This window comes from Ciconia boyciana, chromosome 7 (assembly GCF_034638445.1).
Source record: "Ciconia boyciana chromosome 7, ASM3463844v1, whole genome shotgun sequence".
In the NCBI taxonomy this organism is placed as follows: Eukaryota; Metazoa; Chordata; class Aves; order Ciconiiformes; family Ciconiidae; genus Ciconia; species Ciconia boyciana.
In genome coordinates, this window is record NC_132940.1 from 55,881,395 (window position 1) to 55,904,333 (window position 22,939).

At 41.3% G+C, this 22,939-nt stretch overlaps 1 protein-coding gene across 8 annotated transcripts in view; it reads left to right on the forward strand.

Moving 5' to 3' along the window:
- ARMC9 (armadillo repeat containing 9) overlaps positions 1-21,464 on the forward strand; it is a 72,655-nt gene extending 51,191 nt beyond the window's left edge. For 2 of the 8 annotated variants that reach the window (XM_072866433.1, XM_072866434.1), the window contains exons 22-26: positions 188-303; positions 4,483-4,607; positions 8,087-8,219; positions 12,779-12,951; positions 16,394-21,462. In XM_072866433.1, coding sequence (XP_072722534.1) covers positions 188-303; positions 4,483-4,607; positions 8,087-8,219; positions 12,779-12,951; positions 16,394-16,416 — 570 coding nt within the window. In that variant the 3' untranslated portion in view covers positions 16,417-21,462. The other 6 variants (XM_072866436.1, XM_072866440.1, XM_072866441.1 and 3 more) reach the window with 6 other exon arrangements.
- Positions 21,465-22,939: the final 1,475 nt, after the last annotated feature.

Genomic DNA, 22,939 nt, shown 5'->3' on the forward strand with positions numbered 1-22,939 from the left:
GATGTCATGGAACAGCCTACAGTGATTCCAGGCAATTTTATCTAGTGACACCAGAATGCAACTTAGTTTCTGATGCAATGTTTCTATAGAATTTTCTCTATGGTTCCAGTTACCTGTCTTTCCACTGCATTATCTCTCTCTTTTTTTTCTAATTTTTTTTTAAATTTATTTATTTCCTGTGTATCAGATAATGACTCATACTCCAAAAACCAAGAAGAAGCTGTTTCCTGGTGTCCGTCAGAGTATAGATGAGCCTCTCCAGAGACCTGTGACGCCAGGTTACCACAGAACTGTGTACCTAACGTAAGGCCAAACAAATGAGACCAAGTTGGATTTTTTAAGCTCCTTTAGAAAACAAAACAACAAAAAAACCCGCAGCAATGTCTGATAAATAAACCTTCCCTACCTAAAAGTGCATTGCCATTGTCATTCCTTAAAGATAATTTCAAAAAAAGAAAGGAGAGGAATATTGTAGGCAGAGAAAGGTCCATTGGCTGAGGTCACATACTTTGAATAGTTGAGTAAATGTTTACTGATCAGTTTGATTTAGATTTGCATTATATCCTGCATGTTCATAGTCCATCTTCTCATTATATATTCTATTCTATTGCATGGAGTGTCTAAAATGCCTGGGATCTTCCACTTTATAAGCAAGAAACTATATTGCTCAGGGGAGATTTGCTAGCAACCCATAAGAGGACAGATTAAAAAGAAAATGGGAAACACAAAAATCTTGTTATGTTGGATTTCCTGCTTTGGAAGAAATACATTTTCCAGCAGGAGGGCCTGTGACACCTTGCTCTTGGTGTGACTGAGGTCAGAGGTAGAAGGCTGCATTGTAAATGGAATAAAGAAATCTTATGGTATAGACCTCCTTGAATATGCTCTGCCTTCTGTTAGAACAAGTATATCTTAATCTTTTAATTTCTGAGATGAGACTTCTCTTTTTCACTGTCCTGACTGAGGAAGTAAAATACCAATGGGATCTCAAATTTAAATTATTTTTGACTTTCAGTTACATACAGTTTTGGATTTGATCAAATCCAGGTAGCTACGATACAGGCAGTAGGTTATCATGAGGATTTAATGTTTTCATTTCTGCAGATACTTAAGCTGAGAGACTACAAGTCACTCTAACGAAGTATAAATAATAGTACTCAAACATCACAGTATTGGTATAGCTAAGTACATTAAAATGAATGGATAACCTGAAATACAACAGTGTAATGAAGTTAGAATGTAGAGGTGGTTCTTAAAAGAATGTATTAGTCCTGGAGTCTGAAGACTGTCCCATCTCATCCCCCTGCCACTCTTTGCTTTCCTGTTCATATTTTCTGTTTCTTAAAATACATTTCTTCCCCATTTTAGTGTGGAAGATCCATACAGAAAACAGTGAGGACTGATTTAGGCTGTAGTTACATAGGTGTAGTTGAATCTGATTGAAGTCTACTGTTTTGGATAGGGAGTGGTTGCAGCTTTATCTTGCCCATGTTTATTAACCCCCCTGTCTTGTGCTGGCATTAGCATTCATACAAGCAGGTGATCTGACTGGGAGCCCTCCTGAGACATCCAAATATGTCTTTCATGGCAGCTGTACCATTCATATGGGATTATATCGGTTATGTTACCAGGACCTTAGAATGGACAAGTGTAACATACCAGATCTGGGCATGGAAAAAGCTCTGGAAGACATTTATTTTGTTTTAAAAAGCAAGCTGAATGAAACACACACTTCCAAAGCAGAAAAAGAACCTTTGGCTATCCCAGGGCAGAAATTGTCTTGCACAGTCTTGATTTTTCTTCTGAGTACTAGCCTGGAAAAAATGGCATCCGTTTGAGCATGGCGCCTACTTCTTCGGCCTGGTATAGCCTGAATGTGGATTCGGAGTTTTTACTTTGTGTCCACTTTCTCACAGTGGTCAACTTTTGCACCATCATAATGTCCACAGCTTTTGCAAGCCCTCTCACTATATATTAAATGTGTGTGTGTTTGTGTGTAAGAAGAAAACAGCAACTAATTAATACAAGCTCATATTAGTAGCACAGTGATTATCTAATCATTTTCCTGCAGTCCTCCGAAAGAACTGTAGGCCTTAAAAATCTAAACTGGCTAATACATGACTAAATATACGGTGCCACTTTACTGTGGGGTCAGTGTTACTGAGGTCAAGGTACTACTTTCCCTGCACAGTATTTTGCCCATGGTGGTCTAGGAGACTGGGATTGATTCTGTGGAATTGGCTGTTAGGGTAGTCTTGCAGCCTATTTAGAAACTATTTTTCAGGAATAAATCTTAGTTACCACTGGAGTGTCTAAGCATTACATTCCTGCTTTACAAGTGGAGAGAAAGACAAGCTTGTGAAAATGAAATGACTTTCCTATGGGAAGTCAGAAAAACGGTGGCAAACCCAGGGGAGTAGCTTTTATTTCCTGATGCCATGTAGCGCATTGCAATTTATGCATCAGAAATAATCTCTAGAAGTGATCGCATGTCTCTACCACCATCTACGCAGTATGTTTACTTAACAGTATCCTGGGATACCGAAGAGACGCTGGTCCCGTATTTTGTCAAAACTTGAATCTCCTTATGAACAGCTGTGCAGCTCATGCCTCCACAAGACGGCTTCAGGGTACAAATTAAAAACACCTTTCTACCATACTGGTTCTGGTAGCTTTGGGTCTAAGAGAAGTGTTAGTTTGATGGTGTGAAGCAGTCTTTACAGATTGCCTCACTGCACAAAGCAATGAGGAAAAACGTAAACAGCAGAAATCTAACATGGTGAAAATATGTGAAAATTAATTTCCCTCCTGCTCTGGCCAAATGGTAGAAGTAATATGAGTGTTCGGTGCTCCCATGTTTTAAGTAGGAAGCATGAGATACCACCCTGAATTAGAAGTTTGTATTTTGTACCTTAACTAATTTGTGCGCAAGAAAACTGCAGTAAATAGATGAAGACATTCTTGAACTAGATTTTACAACAGAAAAGGACAAGCTTTGATGGCTTTTATGCTGTTCTAATTTTAGTATTAATTCATTTACTAAAATGAGGAAATACTCTCTTAGGAAGCCTTGCAAGAGGAAGACAAAGTGACCAACTCTTAGCTGCCTTAATTTGAAAGAAATATCTGAAGTGGATGTATTTCATATTTTAAATAATTTAAGTGGCTTGTGTTTGTATCAAATGAAATGGCATGAAAAATGTCAGACTTTTTAGCCTCATATGTAGCTTCTCTACCCAGGGATAGCCCAGGACAGTTGATCTGGATTATCTGAAGTTTTGGATTCAGCAGAGTAGTTAAACTATATTAAAAATTTGTGTAAATGCTTGCATTCAGAATTGAAGTGAATATAACTTGTTTGAAGTTCTTCATGTGAGACTCGATGTAACATATTCCATTTTAAAAACATCATGAAAGAGGAAGCAGTTGTTGGAGATACTATAACGTATCTCTTTGAGTTGTTGGTTCATACTTCCAAAAGGGGCGGGTGGGGGGAGATTTCTAGTGCTGAATAGAAGTATTCACACAGAAAATTAATGCAAAATAGCCACTGCACATGTAGCGGCTATTCCATGCTAATTTTTCTATGACTTCCCAGTGCAGACAAGGCTCTAGTTACTTCAGATGAATTGTCATGGGATCCCTGTATGGACAAGCTCTTGCTGTGTGGAGCTGAGGGAGCCAGGAAATACTGGAAAGCTGCTCCCCCCGCCGCCCCCCCGCTTTAAAGGCTGACTGGCTGAGATCACTCAAGGGGGACTGAACTACTTAATATTCTGCTAGCTATTTCCTTAGAAACTGATTTAGCTGTGAAATCATTAACTGCATCCTTCCTAACTAGAAATATAGTCTAGTTACCTTAACCTGATATTGGGCAGGGAAACTTTCTGTGGCTGCCAACTTCTTTTCACACACTTTTCACACCCCTCTTGCTTCTGGTGTGTTTTATTGCTTATTACTAAGCAATCTTGTCCCTTTTCTGTCCCTCAGCTACTTCAGTTTCTCATTGATCCACCTCACTTGGGAAATCAACAGTTCTACTTCTTATCTACTTTGTTTTAGGTCTGTATTGCATATTGCTCTGTAAAGTGAAATCCTTGTAATATTCAGGAGCAAATCTTAAATCCTTGAAAAAGCTAGGTATTGAAGACCTCTCAGGCCCGCTGCTACAGTCTTTTTCTTTAAGTGTCTTGCTGGTATTTTGGGTCTTCAGACTGCAAGGAGTTATGGTTTCCTTTCCTCAGCTCTTTTATTGCAGTAGGAAAAAATGTTAATTTCAAATACGTCTAACATCAGCTGGTTTGGGGGAGCTACAGTCATGCAGTTAAATTATGTCCTTAGCACTAGTTTGCAATATGAAATACAAAATAATTTCAATATCTTCTATGTCATTACAGGCAATTAGAATAAATTAGAATTTACTCTCATGCACCTTTTTATGCTGCGAGCGTTCATCACCCTGCATTCTCCTTTCTCCTCCAGGCCAGAAAATGATACCAGTTCTTGTCATGATAAGGATGAGAAGCTGCAGTCTCTACCAAGTGGTCATCCTCCCATTTGTGGTGGGAGCAGGTCCAGCATTTCTGACCTCTGCATTTCCCCTTCATGTAAGGATATTCTGTGAATGCTGTTGTTAACTGTTGCTGTCTTTCTTGACTGGGGCAGGCATTTGGGGCCTAGCTTGTGTGTTGTAGATTTTATTTAAATGTAGCCTTGGAACTGGCCCTCCATTTGTAGACCCTGGGGCAGTCTGCAAGACCTTGGGGCACACAGTTTGATTTGATTTTTGATTTTGGCTCAAGCTGAATGAATGGCTACAGAAGGTAATGTGTGGTCAGCAGAGGCCAATGGTCTCACTTGCCTCGCTCCATCTTGCTTCTGTGGAAGGGCCAAGGATCATACCCAGGGCTTCCGATGTGCAAAGTATACTGTATTTCACTCCACAATGTCCTCTGCCTAGGGAAAGAGCTGCAGCCCAGAGACAGTGCACTTCCCAACCCGCAAAGCCCCTTACTTGATCAAATATACCCTTGTTTGGATCTAAATGAATCACTGTCTGCTGGCACCTGCAGGCTCTGTGGCTAGACCTCTGTATTAAAGTTGAAGGCAGCTGCAGTTATCTGCTTAGATTTGCAGCTACATTCAAACCATAAAAGGTTGTGGAGGATGGGAAGCCCTGTGCTGTATAGCTACATTGTGGGTGATGCTGCTAAAGATTCTGTCCTTGCAACTTAAACTGAAATTAATGCAAACTCAGCTGGACCTGAGAGCTCAGAAACATGTGATGGAATTTAAAAGGTTATAGGCTTCTGAAATACTTTATTTCTGAACTTCTGATATCCACAGGATCATGGAACTTCAGATGTGGGAGTTTCAACCTTCTTGCAGGGACTCATTAACATTTCCAATTAGAGATTTAAGGCGAAATGTTCTCCAGTCTTAGATAAAGGATCTTGCAGCATATCCGGTACAGAATTATTAATAAGCTCAGACAAAGCATGCCTTTACTTTGCTGAAAAATATGCTTTGAAGCACTAAAGAAATAGCATACTTTTTACTCTCTCTTCTATTTTTTTAAATTTCCTAGAGGAAATGAAAAGGATTCTGAGAAAAGTAACCCAGGTCTTGCAGACAGGAATTTGCTTGCGTAATGCCTAGACCTGATAAATATAACATGCTGAATGAAGGCCGTATGACAGAAGCAGATGAAGCTCCTCTTCAAGATGGGCACTTGGGTTCTTGCTGTTGTGTAGGAATGAGAGCTGATGTCCTCAAGCCTCGCTTTGTGCAGTAGCACCTTGAGTATAGCTGAGCCCATTCTGCAGGGAGGTTAGCTGACCCGGAGCAGCACTCAGAACAGCAGAGGCTGTAAACTAATCAAAAGCATACTGACATGACAGTTTTCCTATGTAGAAGAAAAAAATAAAATGGAGTTTTACATACTCATGCTTCATAAAGGAAATTAAGCCAAGCAGGTATCAAAGGTGTTCCTATTTGCTCTTTCAAAGTGTAATTGGATGCAATTTCTAAGGCATTATGCAGCCACCAGGAGCCCAGCATGCCTTCTGAACCACATTTTGATAATATCTTGCCAGAGAAATGCATTCAGTCACCTCTGTCACTTTTTCTGTGCTGCTGACGCTGTCTGACAGTTTGCTTGTAGAGATTTGTGGGGAGGTTTAAACAGGGAGCCCGAGTAAGTCAGCAAAGTAAATGTTGTTTATTTTTGATGGCAAATACTGATTTAAAGCCTTCATGCTGAAGAAATTCCTCCCAACTTTAATGTTTCATGTTGTCAGAACTTTGCTTGTAGCTTCTAAAACAGTCTGTTAGCTGTTTTCAGTCAAAATGATATGCAGGTGGATACCAATAAGACTGCTAGATTATAGTCTTGTAGAAAAATTTTGGAGGTCAGAATATACAGCATATTGCAAGTTTATATGCATTATACATGTAGCAAGACAAATAATTTTTGTGTGTGGCAGAGACAGTTCTTCCTAGCACTAAGCCAGGCTATAAAACAACACTGAACTACTTGAAGGATTGCCAGAGGTTTGTTTCAGGTTTTTGCAAGTAGCCAGTGAAATACGTGCTTGTCTTCCTTACCTTTTGGGATTTAGAAATGAGGAGTAGGAGAAAAGAAAAGAGAGACTGCACTGCTGGATCCCCTGGTTGTTCATGTCGGTGACAAGACTTTCATTCTGTATAATAATTGGACTGGGTCTTTAGACATCCTCTGTTTTCCAAAAGGCAGTGGGTTTTGTAATTTTTAAATTGGAAAGGCTTTAATTTAAAACAATGCAAAATAAGCTCTTTCTGTTCTAGTGCCTTCTAAGATATGGCAGGGAGCAGTACATAACAGAAAGGTGTAAAAATAATTGTACTGCTTCTAGAGACTGTCATCATGCCCTGCCAAACATCTTTGCTGTGAAATAAATATGGAGTTTATTGAGTTCTGATCTTGGTCTGATGGTCATTATGCAGTACTGGGAACCTGCTCGCTTCAGAATGTGTTTTCCAGTATCACATGAATACTTTGGGATACACAGTGTCATGCAGTCAAGTCATTAAATTAATAGTAAGAGACCAAGAGTGAAAAAATGGTTAGAATAAAAGCTTCATGTGAACAGTTAGCATCATCAAGGTCATATCTCAAGGAAGCTAAGTTTAGCCTCAAGAAACCTTGATCCTGTTTTGTTTTCTAAAAATGAGAGCAGTTCTTAATGTCCTCCATGCCTGGATATATTCAGCTGTTCTTGAGTCAGTCTGATTTTGTCTGGGTCCATCTTCCCTTTTTATCACTTTGGTAAAGAATCAGTAATTCTGGCTCTTTTTTCTTTTTTGTCTCCTGCGAGCAGAAAACTTGTGGACTAAAGATGAACCCTGATCATCTTACTACACTTATTATGCTGAATGTCAGACAGAACATGCTCTGGGCAGACAAATGCTTGTCTGAAAGTGACCTGATCTGCATCCATATCAGCATGTGAGAGCAAATCAGGATGGCAACCTGTCCTGAGCATGGGAGGAATGGGGCTAGGGATTTTCCCTAAACTCATATTGAACTTGCACATCTTGGTAGCCTTGTGTCTCTCAGCAAACTGACTGTCCTTCCCTTCATTAGTGCAAGGCAGAAAGTGAGGTATATTGAACAAATGTAATAGACCTGCAGTCTGACAGAGGTGTAAAACACTGTTTTTTGTCTGCAGTGGCTACCTGTTACTATGGGTATGTACAGACCACTGCAAGTGGTTGCATTCCTGTGGCTTCAATGAGATATCGGTCACTAGCTGATACATGTTAACTGATGGTCTGCATGCTCCTAGCCCATTGCAAATGCAGAGTGTAGCTGCTTTGAAAATGATCCAAGCATGTTTTACTTTCCAACTGCAAAGGGCTGGAAGTATGCACACTTGCAGTTGGCTTGGCTCGGCTGATGAGCTGTAATGTACTCTGCCGCACTAACTCAGTAGCCTGCCATTATCTCAAGGCTTCCTTCATACAGCAGGAACTGTGACTTGATTGTGTTTCTGGTAAAATTGTACAGACACAACTCCTCAGTGAACTGTGTTTCTTTTTTAAATAGCAGTTGAAATGAAGCCATCTAAAGTACTCTCATCAGGCCATAGAATGGACCGAAGCATCCCAGCTGATGATGATATCTTGTCTTCCCAATCTACTGACTTCACCCAGGACAAAGTAAATGGGCAATCGCATAGGTATGATTTATCCAGAGGAGTATCTAAAAGTGCAAGAGGAGTCTGAGGGGACTTACCATTTAATTCCATGCTGCTGTAAAGACAATCTGTGAAGTCATTTGTTGTATGATGTAATCTGGTCTGAGACAGCTGTGGTGGTGCTTGCCAAACAAAATACCCTTAGCTGTGCCAGAGGCAGCTGCTCAATTTCTAAGCATCTGGTCCAGAATGGGAGAAATCTCAAGCAAGACATTATTAATGAACTTCACATGCAGTCTTCTGCAAATAAAACTTCCTGATTGCTTCCTTAGATGACTCGGCTCTAACCCATGAAAAATCATTTATTGGTAAAGAAATAGGTAGGACTGTGGGAACAGGGCAGGAATTAACTTGCAGAAGGAAGAAAAATTAAGCATTTAAGTGGATTCAGAGTGTTTAAACATGCTGAGTTGCTAGCACTGCTAACCAGAGTCCCCATTTATCCACTAGATGGGTATAGCAAGGGAGGCAATATTATGAGTTCTCCCAGTAATGGGTTTCAACTCTTCCTTGAAACCATTTCCGTCAAAAGAAGATGAAAAATCTTGCTCTCCTTCTCTTGTTCATACCTTTAGCCCTCTGTGAAGTCTTTGTCATATATAGGACTGTGATGTTATATCTTGGATGAGAGCTAGGAATTCATTAGCAATTGGACCAAGGTTTACCAAAGTTTTTCAGGGCCCACGTGTGTCCTTCAGACATTAACAGCTTTTTCCTATAGCTAATTTGATTGGGCCAAGTTTTAAACAGTGAGTGTAGAGCAATTTTAAAAGCAAGTACATTCCAGAAGTAAAACACAGAATGGGTGGAGAGGTGTTAAAGGAAAGGTTTTACCAACTCTTTATGGATCTGATTTTTCAGAAGTGCTTAGTTATTTGTGTCAGTTAAAGCTCTAGCACTTCTGAAAACTGGACTCTGCTTAGAGCTTTGTTTCCTTCTGTCCTACAGATGCGTTTGTGTGGTTTTGGGGTTTTTTGGGGGTTTGGTGTGGTTTGGGGGTTTGGTTTGTTGTGCTGTTTCCATGTAATATCTGAGAAATTATATCTCATTAGCAGCTGAAGTGCTTAGTAGTCATACCACTATTCCAGCATTACTGGTTTTATTTCTGTTGCCTGTCCTAACAGTAGCTAAACACAAATACTACAAATACAAATAGACCATGAGAATTTTATGGCCAAATTGCTTGCTGTGTGATGGAGAGAGAAAGATTATTTTTGAGGCTTTGGCTTTCAAGAAGCAAGCCAAATTGGCAGCATCTTGTCCCCCACCTTGGTGAGAGGCTTTGCTTCTCTACAGTCATAATCTGTTATTAAAAAGACAACCCCAGTAATCTTTCATTTTTCTTCATAAATGTATGTCTAAATCTCAGTAATAGATGGATCTCTAACTGAAGGCACAGATGCATTATCCTGCAGAAGAAGGTAATATCTTTTCATTGCGTGCTTCCTTAGCATAAGTACAGTAATTTGTATTTACAAATGCAGCCTTGAGTTAAGGATATGGGAATGTAGCCATTCACAGTCACAGGTTTCCTATGTCAAGGGTGTTTGTTAATATGTTGGTGTTGCAATAGCTAGACCTGCCTTTTCATTCTTTCATTCTTGAAAGCATACTTTAGTTTGTTTGCAAAACAAACAGAACGAATAAATTGCGGCTTTGGTCATAGTTTTGACCGCTGTAAGAGATGTCTCCTTCCTACTAGGCAAATACCGAGACCTTCCTAGAAGAGGTATGTATGAGAAAAGGAGGGCTGAGTTGTGGTGATGAAGCAGTCACTGTTATTTCCCCTCTTCCTTAGCGGTATAAATTGGGGATTTAACTGCACAGAGATCAGTGAAATTACGCTAAATCAGTCTGAGAGAAGAACGAGGCCCTAGTAGTGACATGTCTATTGCAGTTGTTTTATTTCCACAGGAACAAATGATTGTTCTAGCTGATGCATGTCAGACTGGCAGCTGCCCCTGCATTGCTATTCCTTGCTCCATTTTGATCATGTAAGAATATAGATCTGTTGTGCTTTTTAGCTAATCAAGGATAAATTTCTAATAGACTTGAGTTTACAATTGTGGCTGGCTGAAAAAGCCCTTATTTTTTTATTGTGACTGTGTCCAGTATCATCATAATAAAGAGCTTAAACTCTGTAGGGCCTTCTTAGGTCTCTAATGGTCTTGCTTTTCTGATAATCTGGTAAAAATGGCCAAAAGTCCAAGTATATTTCTCTTGGAGAAAATGGTCTAACTCACCTTTGTATGTTCAAGTCCTGTCACGTCTCCTGGTTGATTATTCTGATCCCAGTGTCAGTCTGTTGTGCACTTTTTTATAGACAATTATTTCCATTTTTCCAAGTAAACAGTTTTCTTTCTTCTCAATGCAAATGTAGGTTTCTGTGTGAGTTTGTTGTGGGTTTGTTTTTTTGTTTGGTTGCTTTTTTTTTTTGTTTGAGCACTTACTCTCAAATTACCACACTTTGTCGTAAATGACTCCTTTACCAAATACTACGGAACATTTTCCCACAGTAGATTTTGCTGCTTTCTTCATCTCATCAAGTTCTAAAGGATGCCAAATATCAGTTTTCTGTGTTATTCTGAGGATTAATTCTTTTCTGTTGATCTTGGCCTATTTATTGATGTAGTAAAAGATGAGGTGGTTCTGTGACACCTGGGCACATGGAGAGTGAGATCTGCTCTGCACCCTGTCAGAAAAACAGCAGGGTTTTTTTCAACTTTACAGTGTTTGCTACCAGCTTATTTCATATAATCCTTTCCTGAAGAGTTTGCAAAGATGTGAGCCATCCTGTGTGACCACTCTGTGTATCTGTCTTTGGTAAAGTATAGTGAATCTGGTTGCATTACTTTGCTTTGTCTCCAAAGTGCTTATAGCCTAGCTGCCTGGGTTACTGTAGTGAAACTCTGAAGATTGTTGATGGCTATAAAAACGCTTTTTAGTGTATGGGAATACAGATCCAGGGTTTTGTTATCTGTTGCTGAATGAGGGAAAAAAAAGCTCATTTATGGCTCAAAAACTGCTGTGAGGCTGTTGGATCTTCCTTTTTTATCTATGTTAGCATGTCAAAGTACACATAAGATTACTATGAAGAGCACTAGTGAATTGAAAACCCAGCTCTTGAACCAAAGTGAATAAAATGACAAAAAAGCAATAACAATGAGACTATTTTATGGAAAGAGATATTTAAATATGTCTGTGGTCCACGGCTTGGGGTTTTATCGAGCCAATCTTACTTTTTTGGTTTTGCTAGTATGTTTCTGCTGCCATCTGCCACCTCCTCCTTTGAAATGAGACAAGTGCAATATTTGTAGTACTCAGAGATGGGCTGCAGAGATGGCTCTTAGCAGGCCAGTTAGCATGTCTCTGTCCTTAACAGTTAGCATATACGTATGCAAAATACAGACAATTAATGCTATTTAAGATACAAAAGAAACACTTGCTCAAATCTCCCTGCAAGGTGAAGCAGGGGTATGGAAGGGCTAATCAGCACTGACTCAGCAGCATTCCCAGGGGAGGAGGGGAGATTAAATGTCTCGAAAATCCTCCTGATCACCCTTCCTGATGGTCACAAAGGGTTCTTTTGATGGAGGTAATAAAACGGGGACTCCATTTTAATCGCCTGTCTTTAGATGGCACCTTTTTCGATCTCCTGCCTTTGGCTCTGCTTTTATTTCCTTTTCAAATATGATGAGCTTTTTCATGTAGCTGTTATTTCAGTTTAACCTTTTCTCCTTTTAAGAGAAAATTGACTCACTAGAGCAAACAGGAATATAGATTCGGAGTTATTTTAGAGACTTGCTATTTCCTGGTAGCCTCCATCTTTGTACCTGGGAAATAATATATTGATGCTGGGGGCAGGGAAGGACAGTGTATCCTCACACAGTCATGGACTAAATTTTAAAGAAAGGTATTCTTGCAGCACATGCAGACTGTGAAATAGCAGCAGCTGGTTTATGTTCTCAGTGGGAACAAGGAACCTGTGTGCTTAGGGAATTTATTTCATAGATGCCATCACAGCTTTTTGCTCTTTTGACAAAGCTTTCAGGGAGTTCTACAAACCTTACCGCAGCTGGGAGCCAGGGAGGCTGCCTGTGTCTGCCAAGATTGTGACCTATACCTAGGAGAAATAATAGTGTCTGTGCCCTGAAAGGATGTATTCCTGTGCTGTAGCATTTCTATATGTTTTTTGCACCTCAGATTGAGTCTGTGTGTGTGATAAATAAAATGGGAAACAAGCTAAAGATCTATTAATTGTTTGCAGGGGACTTAACTGAACCTGTTCAATCCTGTTGTCCAAAGAACCAGGTTTGAGTAGGATAGACAGGTCGATAGAGCCAGGTTTAGAGGCTGTGCGGTGAGTACATGCCCCAGGGCAGTAACTGTGGTGCCACGTTCCTTTCCATTTGCAGTCTCCCAGAATTTTGAGCAGTCTGTCATGCTGTCACAGCATGTACTGCAGGTTTCACTTGGTTGCAGACTTACTATGCATACATATTTCTCCATGCATTGCTAACCCTTTCCATCTCCTCCTACAGCGAGTTTCCCTCAGCCTTCACTAGCAAACCCAAGATCCCTCGCACTCCTGAAGTGCAGAGTGCCAGCCCTAGAAAGGGAAAGATCCCAGCCATTGCCCCCCAGTTTTCTCAGTCTGGACCCCAACAAACAAGCCGTCCCAGCTCCTCAGGATCATCCACAAGGAGCAGACAGAGTAAGTGGAAAAAGTCATCATTCTGTTTGTCAGTCCTTGGGGTGGGAAAGGAGGGAGCACTGTAGTAGCTCTCCAGGAATGAAGTCGTATGCTACAAATGTGCCAGGAGTATATGACATTGTACTTGTCACCTGCAGGATGTACAGCCATGTAATTGTATCCTGCTGAACACTGCTCCTATTTCCAGGCTGTCATCTGAGCAGTTGAGACACATGCTTTTTCCTGTCTCTGGGTGGAGAAAAGTGGCCCAAATTCTCAGAAGTTTGGGGGGAAGCTTCTAGTCTCAGATTAGACTTTCTCTAGATGTCATTAGACTTTTTCCTTCTTTAGACACTTGTTCACTCTGCTGTGTAACTTGTTTAATGTTCTTGAATTTGGATCCCTGGGTGTGTCTACACTGCAACTGAATGTAGACCAGATGTCAGGCAGTTCAGAAGATGGGCTCAGGGCAGCCTAGTAAGCAGACAGCCAAACATGGTGTGCGGCTTGTGGTACACATCATTCAGCTGGATATTTGTATTTTAGAACCATATGGATGTGTTGTCACCTGAAGAGGTTTAAGCAGTAATAGTTTGCAGTGGGCTCAGAAGAGAGGAGGGCCATGACTTGAGGTTAGAGGGAAAGGATGGGCGCTTTCTTTAAGCCAGCCAACACAAGCCCAGTAAAGTGGAAATGTTGATCTCAGATGCTCACACAACAGTAAACACATGTATGGTGTGTAAGCTGTAGGGGTTTTTTTTTTTGGGGGGGAAGGGGAAGAAAGATGTACTCTTCAGTAATGAGTAAGCTTTGTCTCTGGAGTGTGGATAGGACTAGCTGGATTCAAATACGCCTCTGGGTCTATCATCTATGAAAATGGCAGGAGCTATGTGCTGTATATTCTTATTCCAAACGTATCGTAGGAGGTTTGGTAATGATTATGTGATCACAATGTAACATCAGCTGTATCCTTTAGCTGTAATTGTTATCTTTAAACATTTCACAAAAACATGGTAACTCATAATACCTTGCAAACCTTCCCAAGAAATTTGAGGTATGTGTATATCGTTAGCTCCTCATTACAGGTAGGGAAAATGAAACACAGAGAACTGAAATAACCTAGTAAATCAGCAACAGAGCTGGAAAGAGCTTCCTAAGTCTTCTGTGTTGCTCACTCACTGTCATTCCACACAGTTGCATGTGCAGGGAGATGGGGTGGTTTCATTCAGGTAGTACAGGTGAGGCAATGGAAGGGAATGTCCTCAGTGGTTAAGGGAGGGAGATTTTGACCTAGAGAGTACTTGCTTGAACAGTCCTGTGCTTAGGTAATACTGCCAGCTCTTTCGGCTTTACTTTTGCTGTGTGTGCCCCGTGTTTTACCTCTGAGATCAGTGCTTTCTGTTTCCTGTGATAGGAGCACTGTTCTGCCCCGACTGAATGTGGTGTTAACACCCGAGAGTCTTCCCCTGGTTCCTGTTTCGGTTCATTTACAAAAGCACTAGCCCATTGAAAAGCAGAAGCTCTGCTGAAGAAGGGAAAAGCATAGTGTGCGTGTGCACACAAAAATTCCTCTGAATATTCTAGTTTCTCCAGGGCAGCTTTACACTCCTAGGTGCATGTGTCCTATGAAAGATGTGACATACATATGTTGCTCTCACAGGACTCTGGAATAAGTTCCTTTTCCAGTGGCACAGTGTATAATGTATTTTATTTTGAAATTGCATTAAAGCAGAGCGTGATCAAAGTTCTGCATCGCTTGGGTTTCTCTGTTGATTCAGTATATGTAATTTGTAAGTCCAGACTCTTGGGCTCTTCTAGCTTTTATTGGATAGAATTTGTCTTACAATATACCTCTTATCTTTGCTTTGTCTGTGCATCCTAAAGCTGAATGTATAGCAGGCATCACATCTTACTATCTGTCCATTTGCCTTTTATCCCGAGTTTTCTATTGGGGTCCCAGGTAATTGTCTTCTATCTGTCCACATGTGCCATGAGACAGACTTGGTGTCAGCAACTGAATGTTAAACTCTTATCTTCCTGCTAAAAATAGCAAAGAAATTATTTTTCAAACAAGTCATCTTCCACTCACTTTGTGTATATGTATCCTGCATTGTTGTCTGCTGTCACAGAGCACCTATTAGTTATTGTCCATCTTGCAGGGCCTTTCACACAGGTTTTTATGGTTGGGAAAAGTGAGAGGAAGGTCATAAGGACCAGATTTTTAAAGGACTAAAAAGGGCTTTAAGCATCTATGTCCAAACCTGAGGTTCTCAAAGGTAATTAAATTCCCAGCTGTTACTTAAAGGTGCAGGGAGGCATCTGAAGCAGGTGAACCCCTAATGTTTCCCTAGTAAAGCTCTGTGCTACTGTTCCTTTAATTTCGTAGCTGACTTATCTGTAAGTAAAAAATGGTATCAAATGCACAGATATCAGCAATCAGTAGATTTCATCAATTGCTGCCTCCCATTTGTCTGCTGCATAGGTATGTAGGTTTTTACATATCAAGAGACTCTGTCCCAGTGGAAGACTGTCTTTAGTTTGTGGATTTCTTGGTATTTCTGGAGAAATACAAGGTTTTATAGCTGATGGGCATGATGAGGAAAAGATGAGTTTCTGATTGTACTGAACTTGATGTGCTCACTTATTTTAGAGGCACATTTTTAGCTTGCATTTAGTATTTATTATAGGTGTATTTTCTGGAAATAAGTTGCTTTTAGATAAACCTAGCTGAACTAGCTGGACTGCTCCTCTTGGAGCATACAGTGTGTGGAATGCCTGAAGAATGCAGAGGAAGCACAGGTACTTAGTGCAGCTAGAGGCCTGGGGCCAGATTCCTGCCTGAGATGTAGCCCACTGCTGTTAGCTGAGCTCTAAAGCTGTACCTTAAAGCAAAACCAAGATCCTCCAAATAAAACCAGCCATGCTGGGATTTTCTGTGGATTCCACTTCCTAGCTGGTACAGGAATGACACTGGCAGCATGGCTAAAACGTAGGGTGGACCTCCAAATCTAGACTTTTTCAACTGCACGTATGTGGTCCATGTGGACATGGTTGAATGGTTTAATCTGTCTTGTTCCTTACTCTGCATCTGTTCCAAGCTCTTCTGCATCGGCAAGCTCAAGCTGTTTGCAGTGTACCAAGTTCTGTCTAGGGCACAGTGCAGCTAGAGTAATACAAAAATCTCTACCAGAAGAATGAGGAATGATTTTAGTCATGAGTGCGACTGAGCCCTGGTGACTCCCTGCTTCTCCACAAGTTCTTTCAGTGTCCCCTGACAAGTGGTTGCCATAAATACGTTCTGCATTTTTAAGTTGCAACATCAGTGGTTAAGGTGCCTTTGTGTGTGTTCTTTGTGGTGTTTGTGTCACTGTGCAGGTTGAACAAGTGTTGCCCTCAGGCTGCTCCTGTCTTGTAATAAATCCTGCTTTCAGCTGACAGACCCTTTCTTGCTGTTTTTTTGCAGGCAGCCAGTCCTACAGGAAGTGAGAACAGTTTCTTTCCTCAAGAATCACCTGTCACATTGTTGAAGGACAGAGCCAGCTTCCTGTAATGAGCTCTACTGGGGTTGCCACTGAGAAGAGAGTGAGGTTATTGACATTGCACGGCGTAGGTCTTGCACGGTGATTCAGGGATTATCTGATGGGATGCATCTGTTGTTGTCTCTAAAGCTGGCTAAGACAAGGGCCTTGTTATTACAATTCAAGGTCTCAGCAGCAGCCCAGGACTGATATGGGAGATGGATATAGTCCCAGTGTCTCCGATAGTTTACTCTAGAGTGACATTGCCACTTTGAGAAGAAACTCTTGCTCTCTGCCTTCTGTGTCAGAGTAAACGGCCTTTGGAGACGGTATGTAGGGCTCAGCACAGGAGTCTGACCAAGTAACTGTCTTGTTTACATATTGCTTGCTGAACTAGCCTGCCACTTGCTTTTTTTAAATTATGCCTTTGTGAATGAGCTGGGAGATATCTGTGTTCAAAGGATCTGCACTGGGAGGGAAAATGTATGCCATATGTGCAAAACCTCACTGCCTGGAGCAGTCTTGTGTGGAGTGAGATCTGTGTTTGACCACCAGAGACTGGAGAGAAAGTATTTCATCAACTTCTGATTGACCTGTGGCAGTTGAAAAACACTGTGCCAGTGCCAAAGGCAGCTTCCATGCTCACCTCTAAGGATCTGATCAGCAGCTTTATCTGCGGCAATTACTCCTATTCCTTCTTCCTACGTTTTTTTCTTAATTCTACTGTTTAACATTATGGAATGAATAATCCATTTTTTCAACTGGAATGAAGAACTTTGTTTCTTCATTCATAGAAGAAACCATGAGAATGTGAACAGATGAGAAGCAACTTTCTCTTTACATGTGGCTGTGGACCATCTTCTTTGGTCTTTGTTGCTTTTTTATTTTCTTCACTTCTGAGCAATGACTGGTTATGTCTTTATGGAATTTGTGCAGGTCTTCAGTGAATATGAAATGCTGGCTAGGCAAGAGAGATCAGGAAGCCCTCCACTAAATAAAAAAACAGCAGTTAGTTCTGCCAGTGAATTATGAAGATAGTGCTGTTTGTTGTTCTTTCTCTCAAAAGTAACAGTGACCAGGAAACACTGAAGTCTTCACTGGGGGTTGGCTTTTCAGTAACATCCCCTCATGTGACACAGCCGTTAGGACAACAGCAACAACTTTTCCAGAAATGCAGTTTATCTTGGAACTTGGCTGCCACTGAGGCAGAAATGCACAAAAAGCAGGGACTGTATTTGCCATAGGCAGACTTCAAAAGCAAATGCTTTAACAGGTACAAAAAGGGAGAAGGTGAGGCTTTTGGTTTGGATTTTCACGCTTGTTTGAGAAGTGGAACACAGCCTGAAAGGTAAAGTAACTCCAATAGTGACAGTCCCTTCCCCTAGAGTAAAGAGTTGTAAAGCCACCAATCGTTTCCATAGGGCCAAAAGAAAGCTTTATGCTTCTTCTGAGACCTTGAATTGTGCATCTTGGTATCTGGTGGCAACTGAAGAGGCAAGGCCATTTCCTCATGTGATGTAGTTGCCATTGAGACCCACCAAGATCGGTGACGCCATGTCAGATGTTTGCAGAAAGGGCTCTCACACAACAAGTTCAGGTAACCCCTTTGGATAATAGACTTAAAATTGGAATCAGGATGTTTTGTAGGAGAAGACATCCCCCAGTTTAAAATCTAGTCATATTTGTGTGGAAGTTACAAATTACTGCTCAGTAACTTCAGGGTGTCCATAGGCCTAACACAAAGCAGGCAGAGGACAGGTGTTGCTTTAACTCCCAAACTACATAGGACATAAAGTTGTTATAGACAGTTGATAGCCCCTGCATAGATCTCCATGCTAGACAAAGAAATCACAGAAAATCTCTGACTTGTGCTTAGATTCATCCACCTCCTCTCAGAGTTGATAAGCACAATTAATGGAAAAATGTCCTCTGGTTCACAAAAGGGCAGTAATGGAAAACAGCCATAAAAACTCACCTAGTGGTTTTCCAGGGTAAGCAGCTTTTCTTTTTCCTCTGAAATGCTGTCTTTTTTCCAGCATGTAATATCAATGGCCAAGTTGTTAACACTGAAGTGCTAAGCACATTCATTTGCATACGCAGATAACACAGAGTGCTCCAGCAGTTGAGTTTTACTTATTTTACAGCAGTGCTGAGTTTCATGTTGGAGCAGATATGATTCTCTGGAGCAGATCTGATTCTCTGAGATGCAGAGCAGCTTTTGGAAAGTGTTGAGTGCAGACTGTTTTGGGTGGGGGGGACAACAACCCCAAAATCTCACAGGCTTCACCATCAGTCAAGGTCAAAACTGTATCACTCCTTACAAGTCAGCTGAAGGTAGTTGGTAGGTACGGCTACAACTGCTCCAGCAGATCAAGATTCGTGAAAAACAAAAAGCATCTTGCAGAACTGGACTGAAAGGAACAAGCTGAAGTTTATGTACTTGTGTGTTTGTTTCTTACTTGGGCCTATTGCAATGCAGAACTCTATATGTACATTTTTCCATGTTCAACTCTTAGATGTTTTGGAGTGTGAGTATAGAGTTTGAAAACTGAGACTATTTTTTATATTAATGCTTAAGAAACTTCATTTTCCAAATACTTGAGAGAAACTATGGATATGCTTAGAAATAAATTATCAGCTGAGCAGTAATTTGAGAGGCCAACAAAATAATGCGTCCTCCTTTTCTCTGTCTTGTTCACAAAAAGCCCCTGTGAAGCCAGTCGGAAGGTTTTGAAGCTAATGAAAAATGTTGATTCTGCTGTTGTTAGTAGGACTCCACTATTCGGGCTTGAAAGGTCCCTGGATAGAGGTCAGTAACAGACACATAACAAATTCTGCACCTCACTCTTAAAAGTTGTTAGGTATTTTTCGTATATGCCATGTAGAGGCTGCTGCTAGATGCAACACCACCCTGGTAAATACATAATGGGAGCAGTGGAGATTGCCTGCCTGAATGAGAGGGGTGTGATTCTACTTAAAGTGGCTGTGATTTTGTTTACAATAAGCAAATACAGTTATTGCATTTGACACACAGATCTGCAAGGGAAGTTTTTCTGGGACCAAAGTGCTATGTGGTGCTTGCATGCCTTTTGGATATAACTTCTCTATATTCAGTGTAATTTTGTTTATGTACAGTGTTATATGAGACATAAACTGCATAAGTCTAAATTTGCATGGAGGGCTTACTCTGTACAAGTGCTTTAAAATTATCTGGCAGTGACTGGGTAAAAATGCTTCTAAAGGGATTTCTTTTTTTTCTTTCTCTTTTTGATAGGGTTGTTTGGGGTTTCATGAACTTTTAGGGTGTGCATTTGTTTACATTTCACTCTGTTTTATTAGCAACAAATTCTGTCTACAACAGAGTTTCAACACCTGAATTGAAAACACAACTCCCTTCTGTTCAGCCTGGCCTGTCTGAAAGCAGGCATGAACCACTCATTGTTCGTGGTCTTTCATGAGCAGAGCCTGGGCATGTGCGATGCCACCAGTAACATTGGTTTGGTGTCAGAAGTATTATTTGTTGGAGGATTTTAAGTGTGTAAGGGAAGACAAGCAAGGAGGTTCTCTGGAGGAAAAATATTGCCATGATGGGGAGGGACAGTGGTTACTTGGTTTGGCTTTGAGTTGTTTCCTTTAAACAAAGTTCCACTAGTATTTATAAATCATGGTGGAGGTTACAGTGTAGAGATAAAAAGTGCTGTGTTGCATTCATGCACATCTTTGAGTAGTGGTAGCAGAAAAGCAAACAGGCTACCTTCCTCCCTGGTATTTAAGTACATCCAGACTTACCTTTTAGCTTGCGGCTTGAATTCATCTTTGAGCCAGAACTTCCTGGAGGATGGTCCTGGCAGTTTGGACCATCCTCACACTTGCTTGCAGTTTGGCTCAATATTGGAACAAGCCCTTTCCCAGGAGAGGAAATGTTGGAGAGCTGGGATGTGCACCTTGCTCAGTGAGCGTGACCTAACCAGGGAGTGTGTGAGCTCTGCAGGCCACCTTGGACACAGCTGGCTGTGCCATGCAGCATGCTGAGCTCAAGGAGGTGCGTGGGCATGGCTGGCAAAGAGGATATAGATGTAGCCTTGCAAGCTTCCACTGACTCTGGTGGGAACTAAGTACCAAAATACCTCTGTAACTAAGCAATGTGGGCTTCTCCAGGCCATGCTGCACTTTCATAACCTCTGCTATTCATATAAATTGTAAAAGGAGTGGGACTCTTGAGAATTTATTGATGGGTGAGAAACAGCAAGATGTTTCAAGGCAAACAAAACAGACTTTAAGACCAGACTGTTCTGGTCAAGCTGTATGGGAATCGGCTGCTAATAGATTTTACAAAGAAACCAGCTTCTGGGTGCAGAACATAGAACATTGTCCTACTGTGTTATCAGACTAGTAATTCTTCTAGCCTGGCATCTTGTCAGTGGTTGGGATCTGATGTTTCAAAGCAAGTTTCTTCCCAACTCCAGGCTGCTTTCTACCCTGCAGTGGAAGGGCATTGTATTCAATTACAGGATCATGATCCAAATTTCCTCCCTTTAAGGATGTGATGCTCTCCAAACAACAGGCTGAGTGGCACACCCCAGGACATCTAATAACTTTCTGGAACTTGTCCTCCTTTTATTACAAGTTCTCTCAGCAGTCCTTGGCATACGGTCCAAGTTTCCAAGAAACTAGGGCAGTAATTTATTGCAGTGAAAGTGAAAATGCTTCACAGAAACAGTAAGAAATCCAGGTGACAGCTTTAAATGTTTGGTTTTTTCTTATCTTCTTCAAATGTGGGAAATGCTATTCTGGTATGATTTCAAGTCCACAGGTTTGGGGAATGTCCGTTATTTTGGTCACTCTGAGTGTGAGTGACCTAGCACTGTATTTAATTTAAAAAATGGTTTCCAGTATGTCTTGATGGTTTTAATTTTAAAAGTCTTTAAAGTGTTACTTCGTTTTACCTGTTTTTCTTTTAATGATGCTGAGAGCTAATAAACAGGACAAATAAAGAGGAGTGGATACCTGAAACAATAACATTCATCCTGCAGATGTTTAAGGTGCCTTACATACTAGGCTGTAGCTGACAGCTGTGAATGCAGAGGCCATCCAAAAACCAGACCACCTACTGAGGGATTTGGGGAGGTGAAGACACCTCCCTCTGCTGCTCTCAAGGAAAAATTCTGGCCTTTGTAGATCCAGATTTCATTACAGACACCTAGTCCTTTTCTGAAGAGTGAAAAAGTTGAGCTAACGTGAGGATGGGATGTAAGTGCTGGAAATAGCAGCTCTGTGCCAAGTGATACAGTTCCTCATTTGGTCTGCCATGTGCCGGTCTGACTGCCCTAGCTCTTGTCTGGATCCAGTTGACAGTTGGCAGAGGTTGAATGCTTCCTGAGAACAAATCGCTTTATTGTTCATGTCTGCTCATGCACTGCCTTTTGGGAGTGTGGTTCATGTTGGTAGCAAGAAGCAGGACCATTAGCACCAAATGAATTCTTTGTCAAGCAGCATGTCTCACTGAATTTTTTACCCTTTTCTCCAACTGCTTTCCCCCTGGATCGAATTTGCAGTATTCTAATGGACTGGCTTCTGTTAAGCAGATGACTTGTTTATTTTTCTTTGTTAACTCGGCAGATCGTGGCCTACCATGATTTTCCACGAAACTGGCTCCTTTCTTTTTCCTCCTCTTCCAAGTGAGCAGCTGGGAACTGAAATGAGGCAGCTCTGGGACTTGAGGACAACAGCTCTGTTTCGATTAAGCCCCTTCCATCCTCAAGTCCTGTGGAAACTGGGCTGTTTGAAACAGCCAGAATTTCCATCCTGACTAACTGCACCAAAAGCTCCATGCCAGGGAGCTCCTAGTCATGAGCCACCACCTCAGGGAGTGGTTCACAGGCGAAGTACACTAGCAGTTCTCAAGGGTCCCATCACTCCAGCCGTGCCCCGGCAATACTGGCTACAGCAGCCGTTGCTGTCCTGTTTCTGCCCAGATCCAGGGATTGGGACTGTCCAGAGCGGCTGCGCCAGTGTAGGTACACTGCAGCTGGGGGCAAGTAATGGTTTGGGAGCCAGCACAACTGGTCCCATAGCTCATAGTCATCCTCAGTGCTTATGTGACATGAGGACGCAAGCAGCTTGGCCCATAAACTAAGGCTTTTAGGCACTACCACAATACACAGTAACAGCAAGAAGAATTTGGCTTGCTTCTCCCAAAGCTTAAAAATTGGTCTGGTTGAGTTTTCAGTCATGTGTACGTGGAGCTGACCTGAAGTTTGGTGTCATCTTCTCACTCAAGTTCAGAACCTGACCATTGCAGAGCATGGTTCCCCATTTGTGCAGAATGGGAGAGAAATCATTTACTTTTGATTCGCTTTCCACATAGATGAAAAACTTTGAGTAGCTAAATGGCTGTTTTCTGTACCGTAGTTTAAAACCTCAGAATGCTTTGGGCAGGGGCAAGGAGAGAGCATCGTAAGACTGTGTTTCTCTCTAACCCTTGTTATCCT